General features: G+C 38.3%; 1 protein-coding gene across 6 annotated transcripts in view; it reads left to right on the top strand.

Moving 5' to 3' along the window:
- p4ha1b (prolyl 4-hydroxylase, alpha polypeptide I b) overlaps positions 1-16851 on the top strand; it is a 100636-nt gene that overhangs the window by 40697 nt on the left and 43088 nt on the right. For all 6 annotated transcript variants that reach the window (XM_059946496.1, XM_059946494.1, XM_059946495.1 and 3 more), the window contains 4 exons: positions 4704-4821; positions 6117-6213; positions 6388-6539; positions 14310-14447. In XM_059946496.1, the coding sequence (XP_059802479.1) occupies positions 4734-4821; positions 6117-6213; positions 6388-6539; positions 14310-14447 (475 nt within the window). In that variant the 5' untranslated portion in view covers positions 4704-4733. The remainder of the gene's footprint in view (positions 1-4703; positions 4822-6116; positions 6214-6387; positions 6540-14309; positions 14448-16851) is intronic.

Here is a 16851-nt window from a genome sequence, read left to right as displayed (position 1 = left end):
CTTAGCTTTAGATTTCCAGTTTCCACTTAAACAGCTATGGGCTCTTGGTTCTTGAATACCATTGAACTATTACCTAAAGGTTGTGGAGGGATTTAAATTTATGTCTTTGGACTAATGATCCAAATCTTTTGCTGCTCATGCATTCAAGGGTAGAGTGCACCTCTACCCTAATACTATATTACAGAACCATTTTGTAAAACCCAACATCTCAATTATTAAGAGATTACTGGTAATCAAACACTTCTGCTCTATTTGTATTGTATTTGAATTTGAGGTGAGTTTTGGGTGATTAAGGAGGAGCAAAGTAGGTAGGATGATTTGTGTAATTTCACTATAACCAAACTATATACTTTGTAGCCTACTTTGTCCCCTAACACCCCTCCTCCTACTACACACATTAACTAAAAAGCAATATAAATTGCTTTTCAATGTATTAATAACAAAAAGCTGATTAAATTAGTATTGAATATCATTAAAATAGAGACCAGCAAAGAATGCCGAGCATGATTTCTGTAGTAACAATAGCCTTCTGTTACGCAATGCAGTGCTAATTCAGTTTTTCAGAATTGGGAAGTGCTAGTTTTGAGAGGGTGTTACCGGTATATTGTTACCTGAGAGGAGCCAAGATAATTAGTTTTCTATGAATGAGATCATGAGGTCAAGGAAAGAAGGAAATCATCGGTGCCATTTCTTGTAGTCTGGTGGTGCAGAGACCATTTCTGTTTTCATTTATAAAATTAGTTGCTTTTACGTACTCCTCATGCAAAAACAGAAGGTTGGCTTCTCACTCAAAAGCATTAACTGAAAGAAAAACTAATTACTATGTTCCTCTGCACCCCTGCATTAGACAGTTCAGGCAATGTATATTTGTCCTTATGGAAGTCCCTTCACTCTCAAAATATTTGACATATGGAATAAAAATTAACTCGTATGGAATTCATATGAGACTAAAAATAGCTAAAAAATGCAAAATAAGAAATAAATAAACGTCATAATTCTTTTTTCAAAGGTTCAGTATTTTGGTCACATCTCCAAATGTCATACCTGCACATGAAAAGTATGTAAAGTGCTGTCATTTCATGTGGATTTTGGTAGCCTCCTCACTCAGTCCCCTCAGTGAGGAACCAGACATTTACAAGCTGCCATTCAGAGATTAACTTCCCGAATGAAAAATACTCATCCTCATGTTACCTTATCAGGGTATAATTTTCTAAAATTGATCAGTGACCGGTTACATTCTGACTGAGGTGGGAAAATGTAGGTCTATACAATGTATGATTAAGTTTAGACTAGGATTGAAATGAAAACTTTTAAGTATAAGGTTAAGAATTAAGCATATACTTGCCACATGAGTGGGAGAAGATATATCTGGAATTTTGTATATGATAATAAGCTAAATAGTCAAATCTGTTTGTGCTTAAAATAAATAATTTGAGGAATAATTATAATCTTTAAAATTTTAAAGTTTGTGATGAATAACTAAGAAAAATGTAACCTTCATAAGACCAAAAGAAATGGGAGCAGAATTAAGCCACTCGGCCCATCAAGTCTGGTCTGCCATTCCATTTTGGCTTATTTATTATCCCTCTCAACCCTATTCTCCTGCCTTCTTCCAATGACCTTTTTACGCCATGACTAAACAAGTACCTATCAACCTCTGCTTTAAATATACTCATTGACTTGGTCTCCACAGCTGTCCGTTGCAGTAAATTCCACAGATTCACCACCCTCTATCAAAAGAAGTTCCTTCTCATCTCCGTTCTAAATGGACATCCCTGTATTCTGAGGCTGTGCCTATTGCTCCAAGACTTGCTCACTATAGCCTGTGTACATCCTGTGCTCATCCACTCTGTCTAGGTCTTTCAATATTCAATAAGTTTCAATTAGATTCCCCCCCCCCCCCAATTCTTCTAAACTCCAGCAGGTTCAGGCCCCGAGCCATCAAATGCTCCTCATACATTAACCCTTTCATTCTTGGGATCTTTTCCAATGCCAGCACATTTTTTCTTAGATAAGGGGCCCAAAACTGTTCTCAATACTCCAAGGGTGATCTAACCTGTGCCTTGTAAATCCTGAGCATTGCATTCTTGCTTTTGTATTCTAGTCCTTTTGATATGAATGGTGAAATTGAATTTGCCATCCTTGCCACCAACTCAACCTGCAATCTGCTCAAGGTCTCCTAAGTTCCTTTGCTTCTCTGAATTTTGAATTTTCTCCCTGTTGAAAAAATAGTCTATACCTTTAATCCTTCTACCGGAATGTAAGACTTCCCTGCACTATATTCCATCTTACACTTTTCCCATTTTCCCAACCTGTCTAGGTCTTTCTGGAGACCCACTGCTTCCTCAACACTACCTGCCCCTCTGCCTGGCTTTGTATCATCTTTAACCTTGCTCATTGATCCAACAATTCCATTATACAAATTATTGACATATAGCATGAAAAGTGTACTTCCGATACCGACCTCTGCTGAACACCACTTCTCACTGGTAGTAAACCAGAATAGGCTCCCTTTATTCCATCTCTTTGTCTCCAGCCAGTTAGCCGATCTTCTAACCATGCTAATATTTTTTTCTGTAATACCATGGGATCTTATCTTGCTATGTAGCCCTATATGCGGCACCTTGTCAAAATCCTTATGAAAATCCAAGTAAACAACATCCACTGACTCTCCTTTGTCTATTCTGCCTGTAATTTCCTCAAATAATTTCAACAAACTTGTCAGGCAAGATTTCCCCTTAAGGAAACCATGTTGATTTTGGCTTGTTTTATCATGTGCCTCCAAGAAACCTGAAACTTCATCCTTAATGGACTCCCAATAAGTTAGGCCAACTGGCCTACGATTTCTTTCTTCAGTCTTCCTCTTAAAGTCTTTCAGTCTTCAGTCTTAAAGAGTGAAGTGACATTTGTAGTTTTCCAGTCTTCTGGAACCATTCCAGAATTTGCTAATTCTTGAAAGATCCAAATGCTTCCAATTGGGCATCAATTATGGACCTAGCACGATCCAAAAAGTAACAATAATGTGAATAACCAGTTTACACTATGTTAATACCCCTTGGTATTTTTGAGCAAAATAGAAATGTATGGTTTTTGCTCTTGAAAGCGTTTCTTCGAATTGTGTGCATTTTGTGTTGTGCAAAACAGACTGGCATGGTTAGTTTAGTGCTGTCTTTTTAAAAATAGTTGCATATTGGTATTACCTACATTTATTTTTGAACTTGGCTATCAAAGCTTGAAGCTATATATGAGTATTATTAAAAAGAATGCATTACAGTGGTAGTTTCACTATCTGACAAGTATAGCAACAATACATTTGCAGTTGAACATTGTATATTTTGGAGGAAAAGTACTATAGTGGCACAAATGTTACTTGCCACTTCGCTCTGGTGTGAATGTGGATTATTCCTCAGTGTATGCAGACATGGACTGTTTGACTTGCTGAGTGGCTGGAATCTAACACTGAGCAATCATCAGACCACAGCACCACCTCTGAATCTTATGTTGGAAATGTCAGTTGATACCACTGTCCATTCACAACTTCCTCCAATTTTCTGAAGTTTGAAAGTAGATTGATGGGGTGCTAGTTGGCCATTTGTTTTTCGAACAAGATATATCTGGGCAATTTTCCACAGTATTAGGTAGCTACTTGCATTAGTACAACTTGTCCAGATGCACAACTAATTTTGGAATGCAAGTATGCAGTTGGCCCATTAACCTTTACTATATGCAGTGCTCATGAGCTTTTCTTTGTTTCATTTGAATTGAATTGAATCCAATTGAGTCCTTTTTGAACGCCTTTATATTCTCCCTCCAACTCAAAATCCCTCCTAATTGGGAAACCTTAAACATGATATTTGGACCCCTAAGCCATAATATACTTTTAATTGCCTCACCCTTCATGACTGGATGTGGTAAAACTGCAGAGTTACTGAAGTAAACCTGGTTGCAAACAACGTAAATTAAACCCCAATAAAAACAGAACATCCAGAGCAAACTCCATTGATCAGGCAGCATCTATGGAGAGAGTAACATTTCATTTTCAGTGGCCTTCATTTTTTAATGAATGAAACCAATATCTTGTGTCTCATTTTGAGAAACAATTCTGTATTTTTTTTAAATCCCTGAAGTAATTACAGAAAGAAAAGGGGTGAGTTGAGGAAAAGTATACTTCATGGATCAAGCTACTATGATCTAGTTTGCTTGAAAGGATAGGTTACAAAAGATTCAATAGAGATTTCAAAAGTCAATTATATGCATACTTGAAGGTGAAGATTTACTGACATTTGAAGTGTTGGGAACTGATTAAATGAGAGCTCTTTTAAGTAGTTACAGTTGTAGATTGGTCTCCTGTGCTTTATCATTGTAAGATTCAATAACCTATACTCATGAAAACAAGTAATTTCAGAGCTTATCAATGATGTCATGATAAAGATTATGTATTCAGTTACATAATCTAGAACGCTCTGGAACATGAAGCACTTACTGACTGCTCTTAATTGCCCTTGAAATTCTTTCTTTAATTACTATAGTCTTTCAGGTGAAGTAACTCTGCAGTGCAATGGGATAAAGAATGCTAGGATCATTGAATTTTTTGTAAATATTCAATCAATAGAACCAATATTCTTTTCTACCAGATATAGCTGCCTTTCATTATTGATCCATTTTTCTATGAGATAATCATTTTTCCTCCACTTCTGTTGTAGGATTGAGCATTGAGTCACTGTAAAGCCATCATGATGTGTGTGAAGGTTTGGTGTGTCGTAGGACTAGGCATCCTGATCTCCATCACCCAGGCACATACTGATTTCTTCACATCAATTGGTAAGCACTTTTTTTGTAGTATTAGTTGTTTAAAGATATTATTTATCAATTAGTATGCTGAAGCTTGGACAGGTACTGAGGATCAAATTTGAAATTCACACAGATGGTTCTTTATTTCTCGTTATTTGTAGAAGAAAGTAAATACTCAGTAGATCAGGCAGTTAACCCTGTTCATTCAACTCAACCTGAACTGTTGTGTGTTTGCAACATTTGCTTTTTTGTGGTAAATGTAAAAGAATCTTTCATGCTGACTGTCCAAGTCCAGGTACTTTTTTGTTTGTAACTACCAGAATTTTTGGATATATTGTACAAGTTACGCAAAGACTGAACCTTTCAATTTAATAGGGCAGATTGCACCATTAATGGAAATGGAGAAAATACTGTAAATGTTGGAAATCTAAAACATCAGAAAAAGTCTGAAATATTGACTTATTTTTATTTCTACAATTGCTGAATGACCTGCTGAGTTTTTCCAGCATGTTTTTGATCCATTAGTGAAATTTTCATTACACAATGCTTGGGTCTTTTGTAGGTTGCTTTAAATTCAGCAATGATCACTTCAAATGGTAAACAACAACTATTGTCATTGCATCAAGCAACAAACAGGATTGTTGAAACTTAGATGAGGGGAACATGCAAATACCAGAGGAACTCAGCAGGTCAGGTAGTATCCATGGAAGTGAATAAACAGTCAACGTTTCAAGCCAAGTCACTTCTTCAGCTCTGGAAAGGAAGAGGGAAGAAGCCAGAATAGAAAAGTCAGGGGAGGGGAAGAAGGATAGTTAGAAGGCGATAGGTGAAGCCAGGTGGGTGGGAAAGGTAAAGGGCTTGAAAGAAAGCAATCTGATAGGAGAGGGGAGTGAACAATAGGAGAAAGGTAAAGAGGAGGGGAAGAAGTAACTGTGTTATCTTGCAATCCCTATATTCTTTTGAATGCAGTATTTCACTAGGCTTCCCTATGGATAGCTCGTAGTTCCAAAACATTGTATGGTTGTGGGCAGTTACAACATGACACTATTTATTGGGATGGTATGTGGGGGGGGGGGGCAGGGAGAAGTAATTATTAAAATTGGAAGGGAATATTTTTTGATACCAACTGATTTGTAAGTGGGAGCATCAATGTATCATCAGGCAGTTAGGTAATGCACTGTTATACAGTTCTCTAGCCTGAGAAGAAATGTAGTTTTGGAGAAATTGAAATGTCCACATTTCACTACTTTAACAACTGTTTTCCAAAATAATGTTCCATAGTTCCTTGAATGTCTTACACAGTCTGTTTTGTTTATCATGAGCAGGCCAGATGACAGATCTCCTGTACACAGAGAAAGATCTGGTGACTTCCTTGAAAGATTATATCAAAGCTGAGGAGAGCAAACTAGGTGAAATCAAACGGTAGGCAAATTGTTTGCAATATTTAGAATTTTCATTTAATAGCATTTCATTCTTTTTTTTTAATCTCACTTCGTGTGGTTAATCATTTGTACATTAAACATTTGCAATTAACTTTAGTTAGTTAATAATACCAGGAAAATCAGAGGTAATTTCTTCCAAATGTTCCCCCCCCAGATGGGCAGAAAAGCTGGACCAACTCACTGAGACAGCCACAAAAGATCCAGAAGGATTCCTTGGTCATCCAGTGAATGCCTTTAAATTGATGAAACGATTGAACTCGGAGTGGGTAGAGCTGGAAAATCTGGTACTCAAGGATATGTCAGATGGTTAGTGGCTATTCACCATCTAAGCATGCTAAATGGCAAATCATCTTACTCTTCCTCTAACTTGTTGTTCCTTTGCCTTCCGTGTTCCCCCCCCCCCCCCCCCCCCACCAACTCATTCATGGTATCAAAACAATCCAAGCTACCTTTTTGGTAGCACTGCAACCTGTTTAGACATTGCCTAATCCTTGCAGCCTGAGTGCTTTCATAGGAATGACTTAATGTTTGTCTTTGTTATATATTTGATGAGTGGAAAACTATGAAAGAAATTTGCCACAACTGTCTCTTTTGTCAATATAATGGCTAATCTCTTTAAGTATCACATCTCTGCAATAACTATGAATTTCTTTTTCCATTAATAACCTAAAACCTGCTGATCTCAATTTTTAATATAATTGGCAAATTAACCTCCACAACTCTATTGAGTAGGAATTCCAAAGATTCACTACCCTTTGGGTGAAGAGATATCATTTCGGTCCTAAACGATTGGGATCTTTCATTCCAGACATTCAGGTTAGAGAAACGTGATGCCAATATCTAGTCTCTGTTGTCTTGGGGTAAAGGATTAATTGTTTAATTTTTTTCTAAACGCCTTTTCTCTCCTTTCTATAAGATATAGGAGCAGGATTAGGCCATTCAGCTTATTGAGTCTGCTCCATCATTCTATCATGGCTGATCCTGGATCCCACTCAACCCCCGTACACCTGCCTTCTCACCATATCCTGTGATGCCCTGACCAATCAGGAAACAATTAGCCTTTAATATACCCATGGACTTGGCCTCCATTGCAGTCTGTTGCAGAGTATTCCACAGATTCCCTACTCTCTGCCTAAAATAATCCCTCCTTCTGTTCTAAAAGGTTATCCCTCAACTTGAATGTGTCCTCTAGTTTTGGATACTCCCACGGTTGGAAACATCCTCTCCTCATCCACCCTATCCAGTCCTTTCAACATTCTGTAGGTTTCAATGAGATCCCCCCACATTCTTCTGAATTTCAGTCATACAGGCCCAAAGCTGCCAGATGCTCCTTATGTGCTCACCTCTTCATTGCCAGAATCATCCTTGTGAACTTCCTCTGGACTCTCCAATGACAACACATCCTTTCTGAGATATGGGACCCAAAACTGTTGACAATACTCCAAATGTGGCCTGACTAGTATCTTGTAAAGCCTCAGCATTATCTCCTTGCTTTTGTATTCCCCTTGAAGTATATGCCAAAATTGCATTTGTCTTCTTTACCACAGACTCAACCTGTAAATTAACCTTTGAAGTCCCTCTGCTCCTCTGATGCTTGAACCTTTTACCTATTTAGGTAATAGTCCACACTGTTGTTCCTTTTACCAAGAATGCGTTATCATACATTGTATTCCATTTGCCACTTTTTTACCCATTCTGTCAGTTTGTCTAAGTCCTGCTGTAATCGCATTCCTTCCTCAGCACTACCTACCCCTTCACCTATCTTCATATCATCCACAAACTTTCCCACAATGCCATCAGTACCGTTATCTAAATCATTGACAAGCAGTGTGAAAAGTAGCGGTCCCAATACTGTTTCTTGAGGAACACCACTAGTTACTGGAAGCCAACCAGAAAAGCCCCACTTTATTCTCACTCACTGTCTCCTGCCTGTCAGCCATTCCTCTATCCATGCCAGTATCTTTCCTGTAACGCCATAGCATTTTATCTTGTTAAGCAGCCTCATGTGTGGAATCTTATCAAATGCTTTCTGAAAATCCAAGTAAATGACATCCACTGCCTCTCCTTTGTGCACCCTGCTTGTTACTTCCTCGAAGAACCCTAACAGATTTGTCAGGCAAGATTTCCCTTTACAGAAACCATATCGACTTTGACTTATTTTATCATCAGTCTCCAGGTATTCAGAAGCCTCGTCCTTCATAATGGACTCCAACACTTTCCCAACCACTGAGGTTAGGCTAATTGGCCTATAATTTCCTTTCTTTTGCCTTCCTCCAAAGTGACATTTGCAATCTTCCATTTCTCTGGGATCATGCCAAAATCAAGTGATTCTTGAAAGATCATGACCAATGCATCCATTATCTCTTCAGCAACCTCTCTTAAAACTCTGGGATGTATTCTACGTGGTCCAGGTGACTTATCCACCTTCAGACCTTTGAGTTTGTCTGGTACTTTTTTCTTTTTAATAGCAACGGCACTCACTCCTGCTCCCTGATACTCACGGACCGCAGGCACTATTTTCCAGTGGTCCAACATCAACTCTCACTTCCCTTTTAGTCCTTATATAACTGCAAATACTTCTAATATTCTGCTATAGTCTAGTTTGCCCTCATGTTTCATCTTTTCCCTCCCTATAGCTTTTTTAGTTGCCTTTTGTTGGATTTTAAAAGCTTCCCAATCTCACAACTTCCCACTCACTTTTGCTACCTTATATGCCTTTTCATTGGCTTTTATGCAGTCCTTAACTTCCCTTGTCAGCCTTGGTTGTCAACCCCTGCCATTTGAGAATAACTTTTTCTGTCAGAAATATCTATCCTCTGCCTTGTGAGCTATTCCCAGAAGGTTGAGCCATCTGTGCTCTGCCGTCACCCCACCAGTATTCCCCTCCAATCCACCTGGGAAAACTCCTCTGTCATGCCTCTGTAATTCCCTTTATTTCATTGCGATGCTAATACATATGATGTGTTACACCCTCTCAAGTTGCAGTATGAATTCCATCATATGATCACACCCTCCTAAGGGTTCCTTTACATTAAGTTCCCTATTAAGATCTGGATTATTGCATAACATCCAATCTTAAAATAACCTTTCCCTGAATCGGCTCAAGCACAAACTGCTCTAAAAAGCCATCTATTAGGCATTCAACAAATTACCTCTCTTGCAATCCGAGACCAATCTGATTTCCCCAATCCCCTTGCTTATTGAAGTCCCCATTCCAATGGTGACATTATCCTTATTACATGCCTCTTTCAGCTCCCTTTGCAATCTCAATCCCACATTTTGGCTACTATTTAACCATTGCAGTTTCTTAATTCCACCCTCAAAGATTCAATATTCTCTGACCCTGTGTCACCTCTTTCTAAAGATGTAATTCCATCTTTCACCAACAGAGAAACACCACTGCTTCTGCCTTCCTGCAGGTCCTTTTGATACAAGGTATATCCTTTCATGTTAAACTCCTGACTATTCTGCCTTCTTTCTGCCACGACTCAATGACCACAATGTCATACCAACTAATCTCTAATTGCACCATGAGTTCATCTACCTTATTCCAAATGCTACATGCATTTAAATACAGCACCTTCAATCCTGCAATTGTACCCAATCATTGGCTTGTCCTTCCTTACATTCATGTTACACCCATCATCTATTTGTAAACCTGCTGGCTCATTCTCAGCTCTATCATGCTGATTCCCATCCCCCTGTCATATTCGTTTAAACCACTCCCAACAGCTCTAATAAACTGCCCGCAAGAATACTGGTCCCCCTCGCAACCCGTCCCTTTTTTACAGGCCACATCTATGCTAGAAGAGGCCCAAATTATCCAGAAATCTGAATCCTTGACCCCTGCTCCAACTCATAGGCCACTCATTTATCTGCCACCTCATTCTATTTCTTTCCTCACTGCCACATGGCACAGGCAGCACTCTTGAGGTCACCACACTTGAGGTCCTGCTTCTCAGCTTCCTTCCTAAACTCCCTGTATTTTGTTTTCAGGACATTTGTAAGTAACATTTTGAAAATGGTCTGAATTCTGAGGAGACTCCTTTCTGGTTAAATAAATTATATTCTTTGTTTTTGTTTTTTTTTTGGAGATATTTGATCCCTCGTCATGAGGCGCTGGCATTGATAATTGAAAGATCACCAACAGTTGCAGCTTGCAACATCACAGCATGACTATTAACACTGTTGCATCCAGTATCATTCATTGCCAGATGTTTGCCTTCTGTTTCCTTTGAAAATTTTTATTTGATTTTTTTAAAAAAAAGAGTAGCTTGTTACTTTGGTTGGGGAGGGAGATGCATACTCTTGATTGATGTATTGCCGTTTACTTGCCAGCAGTTCCGATAGCCGTGTGATCATTGTAACTGACTTGCCCATCGATGGACTTGTTTCCTTTATGAGTGCAAAGTTCATTGATGAAAGCTTAATGCTCAGAGGTACTTACAAACAAAACTATCCAAGCTGTTTAAGGTTTATTTTGTGATGAATAGCTCCAAGTTCTGTCAGTATTTCCTGACTGGAATGAATCCAGGGTTTCATTTTAGTTATTTATCATGATTTTAGTACTAGGCAAAGAACATTTCACAGGTGGTGACCACAACTCCCTGATCTTTAGTATAACCATTGACAGGGAGGTGATTAGACGATGTGAGAAACTACGTGTACATGAAGAACAGGAAATGACTAGAGTGAGGGTAGGACTGCTCAGGCATAAAGGGGGAAATGTACCTTGGGGTGGTTGGGATAGGAGAGGTGCTTAATGAAAGTTGAGCAAGTTAGGACTTTTCTCCTTGGAGTGAAGAAGGATGATAGAAATGTATAAGATTGAGAGGCATAGATAGAGTGGACAGCAGTGGCCAGTGGCAGAGGACATCCATTTATGTGAGTGGAGGGATGTTTAGGAAAAATGTCAAAAGTAGATTTATTACACAGAGTGGTGGGTGCCTGGAACACCTGCTGGGGGTGGTGGTAGAAGCTGATACAGTAGGGCCACATAAATAGGTACATGGATGTAAGAAAAAGTTAGATTATCAGTTGTGTTAGGAGGGACGGGTTAGATTGATCATGGAGCAGATTTATAATATAGGCTGGTACAACATAATGACTAAAGAGCCTTTATTATACTCTAGTGTTCTATGATTACGTTTGAAGGATTACCATTTGCCTGAATCAAGTCTTGACTGGGTTCTGTAAAAGCACTCATCCTAAATACTGTGCAAAAGAAAAACTTTTAAGGAAGTTGCAGCCTGTTTGTGTTTCTGGCTGTGATATGCCATCATTTCCCTCTTCAAGTTCACATCTGCACTTCATCCAGTAAAAAAATTTCCAGTTAAACTCCTGGATTTCATATTGAAGTAGTTATTCCTAAAACTGGAGTCTCTAAGTGTGGGCGGAGCAGTCCAAACTCAGCTGTGCAGTAGCCAACAATTTTTTTTTACTATCTTGGACTTCTCAATAAACTACTTAATTTGGCAGATGAAGAGGTTACACAGCAAAAGCTGTTCATACAGTAAACTGGATCAAGAGTCTAGCATGAAGAAATACGAAGGGTGATTGATAAGTTTGTGGCAGAAGGTAGGAGGAGTCGATTTTAGAAAACCTAGCACATTTATTATTCAGCATAGTCCCCTCCTACATTTACGCACTTATTCCAGCAGTGTTGGAGTATACAGATCTTGGTCCTTTGGAAAGTGTCCACAGATGGGAGATTGATAAGTTTGTGGCCTAAGGTAGAAGGAGATGAGTTATACAGGTCTCATTACATGCACATGCAGGTCAACTCTTTGAATGATTATGCAGAAAGTTTGAAGTTAATAACTCATCTCCTTCTACCTTAGGCCACCAATTTATCAATCACCCATTCGTGGACACTTTCTGGAGGTCTAAGATCCATATGCTCCACAACCACTGGACTAAAGAGTGTAAATGTAGGAGGGGACTATGTTGAAAAATAAATGTGCTAGGTTTTCTAAAATCGACTCCTCCTACCTTGGGCCACAAACTTATCAATCACCCCTCGTAGTATGCTTTACAAAAGAAAACTTAACTTAATGTCTGATCATTTTGCTCTAATTTGTTAATCAAATGTATCTGAGCACTCATTTTTTGTTTTTGAGCTTTGAAAGTGATGTCATTTAAAAGAAAAGAAATTTAGATTGGCAGGCGTTGAGCAATCTTGGCTGCTAAATATAGTTAGCATTATGTTCCAACCTTCCCTATCTAAAGATTACTGCCTTCTGTGAATGTAAACATGATTAATTTCAGATGAATAAGTCTAAATCCAATGTGGTTTAATTTTGATTTATAACTTAGTCTGTAAGGTTCTTGCGTCCACAATGAGCTGGCATCATATTAGCGAAAGAATTAAAATTGTGAACCATGTAGCCCTATGTGGAAATTGGATGAATCATCCAATGTAGTCAGAAAATGCTTCATTTTTCTTAAATTAATAATAGTAATTATGATCTTATTTCTTGTAGTTTATAGTAACCAAAAATACACCTAATGCTGCTAGAAATGACATATTAAAAGTAATAGCTGATAGTAAAGATTACAGACATTTTGACTCCAAGTAGCAGTACAATTTCAGATTGATGAGCTCTCCTCAGAGCTGCGAAGTTGGAAGTCAAACCTTTAAGTTGTAGAGAGTGCAAAGGAAATATCTGTGGAGATGCCAATGCCCAGGGAAAGTTGCAGATGCTGAGAGTTTGTGGTGAATGTTAATCTTCACTGATCTGTCTGTAGGAGATATAAATAGAAGGTAATTAATGAGAACAAAGAAGTAATGACAGCAAAGAGAAGGAAAAAGAAAGGCTAGAACTAAAAGATGCTAAACTCTTGCTGAGTTTGGAAATCTGAAATAAAACAGAAAGCTGGAAATACTCAGACTGGAAAGCCATTTTCTCTCTACAGGTGGTTCTTGACTTACTAACTAATTCTACCTTTTTTGTTTTATCTCAAATTTCTGGCATCTGCAAGATTTTATCTACTTAACTATATTTTTCCCCTTTCCTTTCTATTTTCATTGATTTCTCTGCTTTACACCACCATCTTTCAGCCCCACTAAACCTCCCATCATTCAGCCCCTTGATGTTCACCCTATCACTGACGTTGCCTTTGCACTGTCTGTGCTCTCATTTCTACAGCTGAAAATGTCTAATTTTTAACTTTTCTCCAGTCTGATGAAAAGTCATCAATTTGAAATTTTAGTTACTGTTCCTTTCTCCCTAATTTTGCCTGATTTGAGTATTTCCAACATTTTTAGTTTTATTTAACTCCTCATATTATCATCACAGGATAGGAAATATGAATTATAACCCATTCTGCATAGAGATTCCATGTAAAATTAAAATGTTTTCATGCAATTCTCTTGTAGCCTCCAAGGAAAATCCCAAGACCTTAAATTGTTTTAGTAACCTTTAGTGGAATATAACTTGAAATAGATGTAGGATTCTGTCATTTCACAGATAGTTGTGTGAAAACCATGTTTTAAGTATGAAATGTTTCCTACAATGGTACTTTAGTAGAAGTTAAACCTTTTTGAAGCCCTCTGCTGATTAAGGCTATTAATTTTGTTGGGTCAAACAGGCGTGTGGAAGACGATGAGCAGCACCTTTTATAGAACTTCTGCCACATAGTTGAAAACACCTCTGGAGGTTTCCCAGGCTGCTTCACCAGCGAGAGTATCCAAGAATAGAAGGCACTGGAGCTAGGAAGGTGGTCCTTTGTGAGGATTCACAAACCTGATGTATGTTTAAGTTTAAGGGAGGAAATGTGAAACAAAGAATAAGGGAATTTGCACCTAAGCTACATGTAGACTCAGTCAAGTGAAGCAAGTTCTCAACAGAGAATGTCTTTTCATGATTGGAAAAGCAGCTGGTGTAAGCTAGAACTGGAGGGTGAAGGAATATGGAAAGTCTTAACAAGTAAGCTTATTCCCCGCATAGTTGGACAGCTATCCTGCTTCACTTCACTGACGCACAGCATTTGTTGTTGAAGCTACTTCATCTTTTGGAAAGTTTGAACATGATCTTTAACTTTGCATTTGATGCACTGATTCTGGTATCTTTGCAGGATTCATTTCTAACCTCACTATTCAGAGACAGCACTTCCCGAATGATGAAGACCAGACTGGAGCAGCCAAGGCCCTCATACGTCTCCAAGACACATACAATCTAGACGCAGACACCATCTCTCAAGGCAACTTGCCTGGTAGGTCCTCCAGAGGAGTTTGTACAGTAAATTGATAGTGCCACTGGCTTGGGGAACAATAGGACCAAAGTGCTTTTGCTTTATTTGTTAAGAGTTATAGTAGGGAACATCTGTTGTTCAATTCTGTGTGTGAAGATGATTGAATTAGATCCAATTAAAATACTGTCAAATTAATGACTGCATAAAACTATACTTAAGCAGTTGTGGTAGATATTCTGGTTACCTAATGAATAGCGTTTCATTGCAAAACATAAGATATTGCTGGTAGTTAATTGGTAAGTAATTAGATCAGTGAGTTTCCTTACCGTAAGTTGAATTGTCAACCTTGTAAAGATGCCAATCCACTTGCTAGGAAGGAGAGCCTCTTGCCGCATTGCTGGAAACTGTCATCTCCTAGTCATAGTCTATGCCTCTTTATTGATGACTGGTTGTGATAGATGCTTATTGGATGGGAAACTCATTATTTAAAAAAAATCAAATTTTAAATGTCTTCAAGCATGATGAATCTTTGGAATTTTACCTTGATTGTTAATGCTGCATCAGCCAACTAAAATAAATTGTGTCCTGATTTAATTTAAGATTCCAATGGTTAGTTACTCTTGCTTTGAATTTTCTGTTAGTGATATTATGGCCTTCTCAGTCCTAAAGTAGGGTATTATGGCCTTCTCAGTCCTAAAGAAGGGAGCCAGTTTAAAGAAAAATCTGACCTGAAACCATTAATTCCAAATATCATCCATAAAACTCTACAGCACCCTCTATGCTCCTGATATCTCTTTCAAAATAAGTCAATTGGGACATTAAAAGTAAACAATTACATAAATCATTCAAGGTTAATTTATTGATGTATTGTGATCAAGGTAGGATAATGCCAAAGAAAATTCTTTCTGTATCAGCAATTTACTGTAATGCTTTCTGTCTCTTTCAGCTGTCAGGAAAGCTGTATTAGCATCTCACATTGCTGTGTCAATATTATGGTTGTTTTTGCTATAATAACTCTAATTACTGCACTTAAGGCAATTAAACTGTGCAGCTGTGTTGCCCAGTTACTCACATTGCTTACTCCCAAATGAAGCATGGAACAGTTGTCTTCTATTTAAACTATTGGAGTATTTTATTTATTAAGTACATTATAAGTTATCAAGTTGGAATGCAGTTGGGAGAGCACAGTGCCTTTTTGGGGAGCCACCTCTGCCCACTCATACCTTCCTGAATATTTGCTTTCCCCCTCCCATCTAACTGGAAAACCAGAGGGCAAGGATGGAAAACATGTTTAATAAATGAAATCTAAGACCTAAAGGTAGATAATTTCAAGAACAGTCCACTTTTCTGGGAGTGCTGGTTTTCAGAAAATCAATCTGACATAGATGGTCAACTTTATTTCGCAGTATTATGGTCAAATTTACTTTGGGTAACAAAATACGTAAGCAGATATTCTTTCTGCAACTGGATGTCAATTTCCTCTCTCAGCACAGAACCTCTTGCTTCTGTTTGATGTTTCATGGGACTCACTCCACTGTGAGAAATAAAGTATTAACCAAGAGATAGAACAGTATAACACAGTACAGTCACTTCAGCCCATAATGTTCTGATAACATATCGAAATATACTTGATAGTCAATCTAACCCTTCCCTCTTACACAGCCAACCTCTATTTTTTTTAAAAATTCATGTGTCTACCTAAAAGTTTTTTTTTAATATATGCTCATATTGTATCAGGCACCACCACCACCCCAGGCAGTACATTTCCACTCTTTCTGTTTTTTTAAAAAAAACCTCTCTACCTCTGACATTTTCCTTAAACATTCCTTCTTTCGTCATAAACATTCCTCCATTCACCTTAAACAGACGCCCTCTGGAAATCAATCTGTGCAGCTTCTTTGAGGGATATGGACATGGACTCCAGGATCCCTCTGTTTCTCCACACTGTGAAAAATCCTGCCATTGATCTTGTACTCTACCTTCAAGTTCAAATAACTTCCAAAGTATATCACCTCACATTTCTCCTTCTGCTTCCCTGTCCATTCTATATTCTGTTGTAACCTACAGCAACCTTCTACACGCCACTACTTCTCCAGCCTTCATGTCATCTGCAAACTTACTAACCAACTCCTCTGCTTCCTCCTGCAAATCATTTACAAAAATCACAAAGGCTATGAGTCCCAGGGAGGTCCCTACAGAACACCACCAGTCATGAATGTCCAAGAAGTGTATGCTCCATCTACTACTGTTCTTCCTTCTGTGGGCAGGCTGATTCAGAATCCATGCAGCCAAGTCTCCATGCATCCCATGCTTCATGACCTTCTGGACAAGCCTATTGTAGGGAACCTTATCAAACACCTTCCTAAAATCCATATACTACATGTATTGTTCTACCTTCATCAGTCTGTTTCGTCACTACTCAAAA

The sequence above is a fragment of the Hypanus sabinus genome, chromosome 21 (assembly GCF_030144855.1).
Source record: "Hypanus sabinus isolate sHypSab1 chromosome 21, sHypSab1.hap1, whole genome shotgun sequence".
In the NCBI taxonomy this organism is placed as follows: domain Eukaryota; kingdom Metazoa; phylum Chordata; class Chondrichthyes; order Myliobatiformes; family Dasyatidae; genus Hypanus; species Hypanus sabinus.
This window is presented reverse-complemented; position numbering and strand designations above follow the sequence as displayed.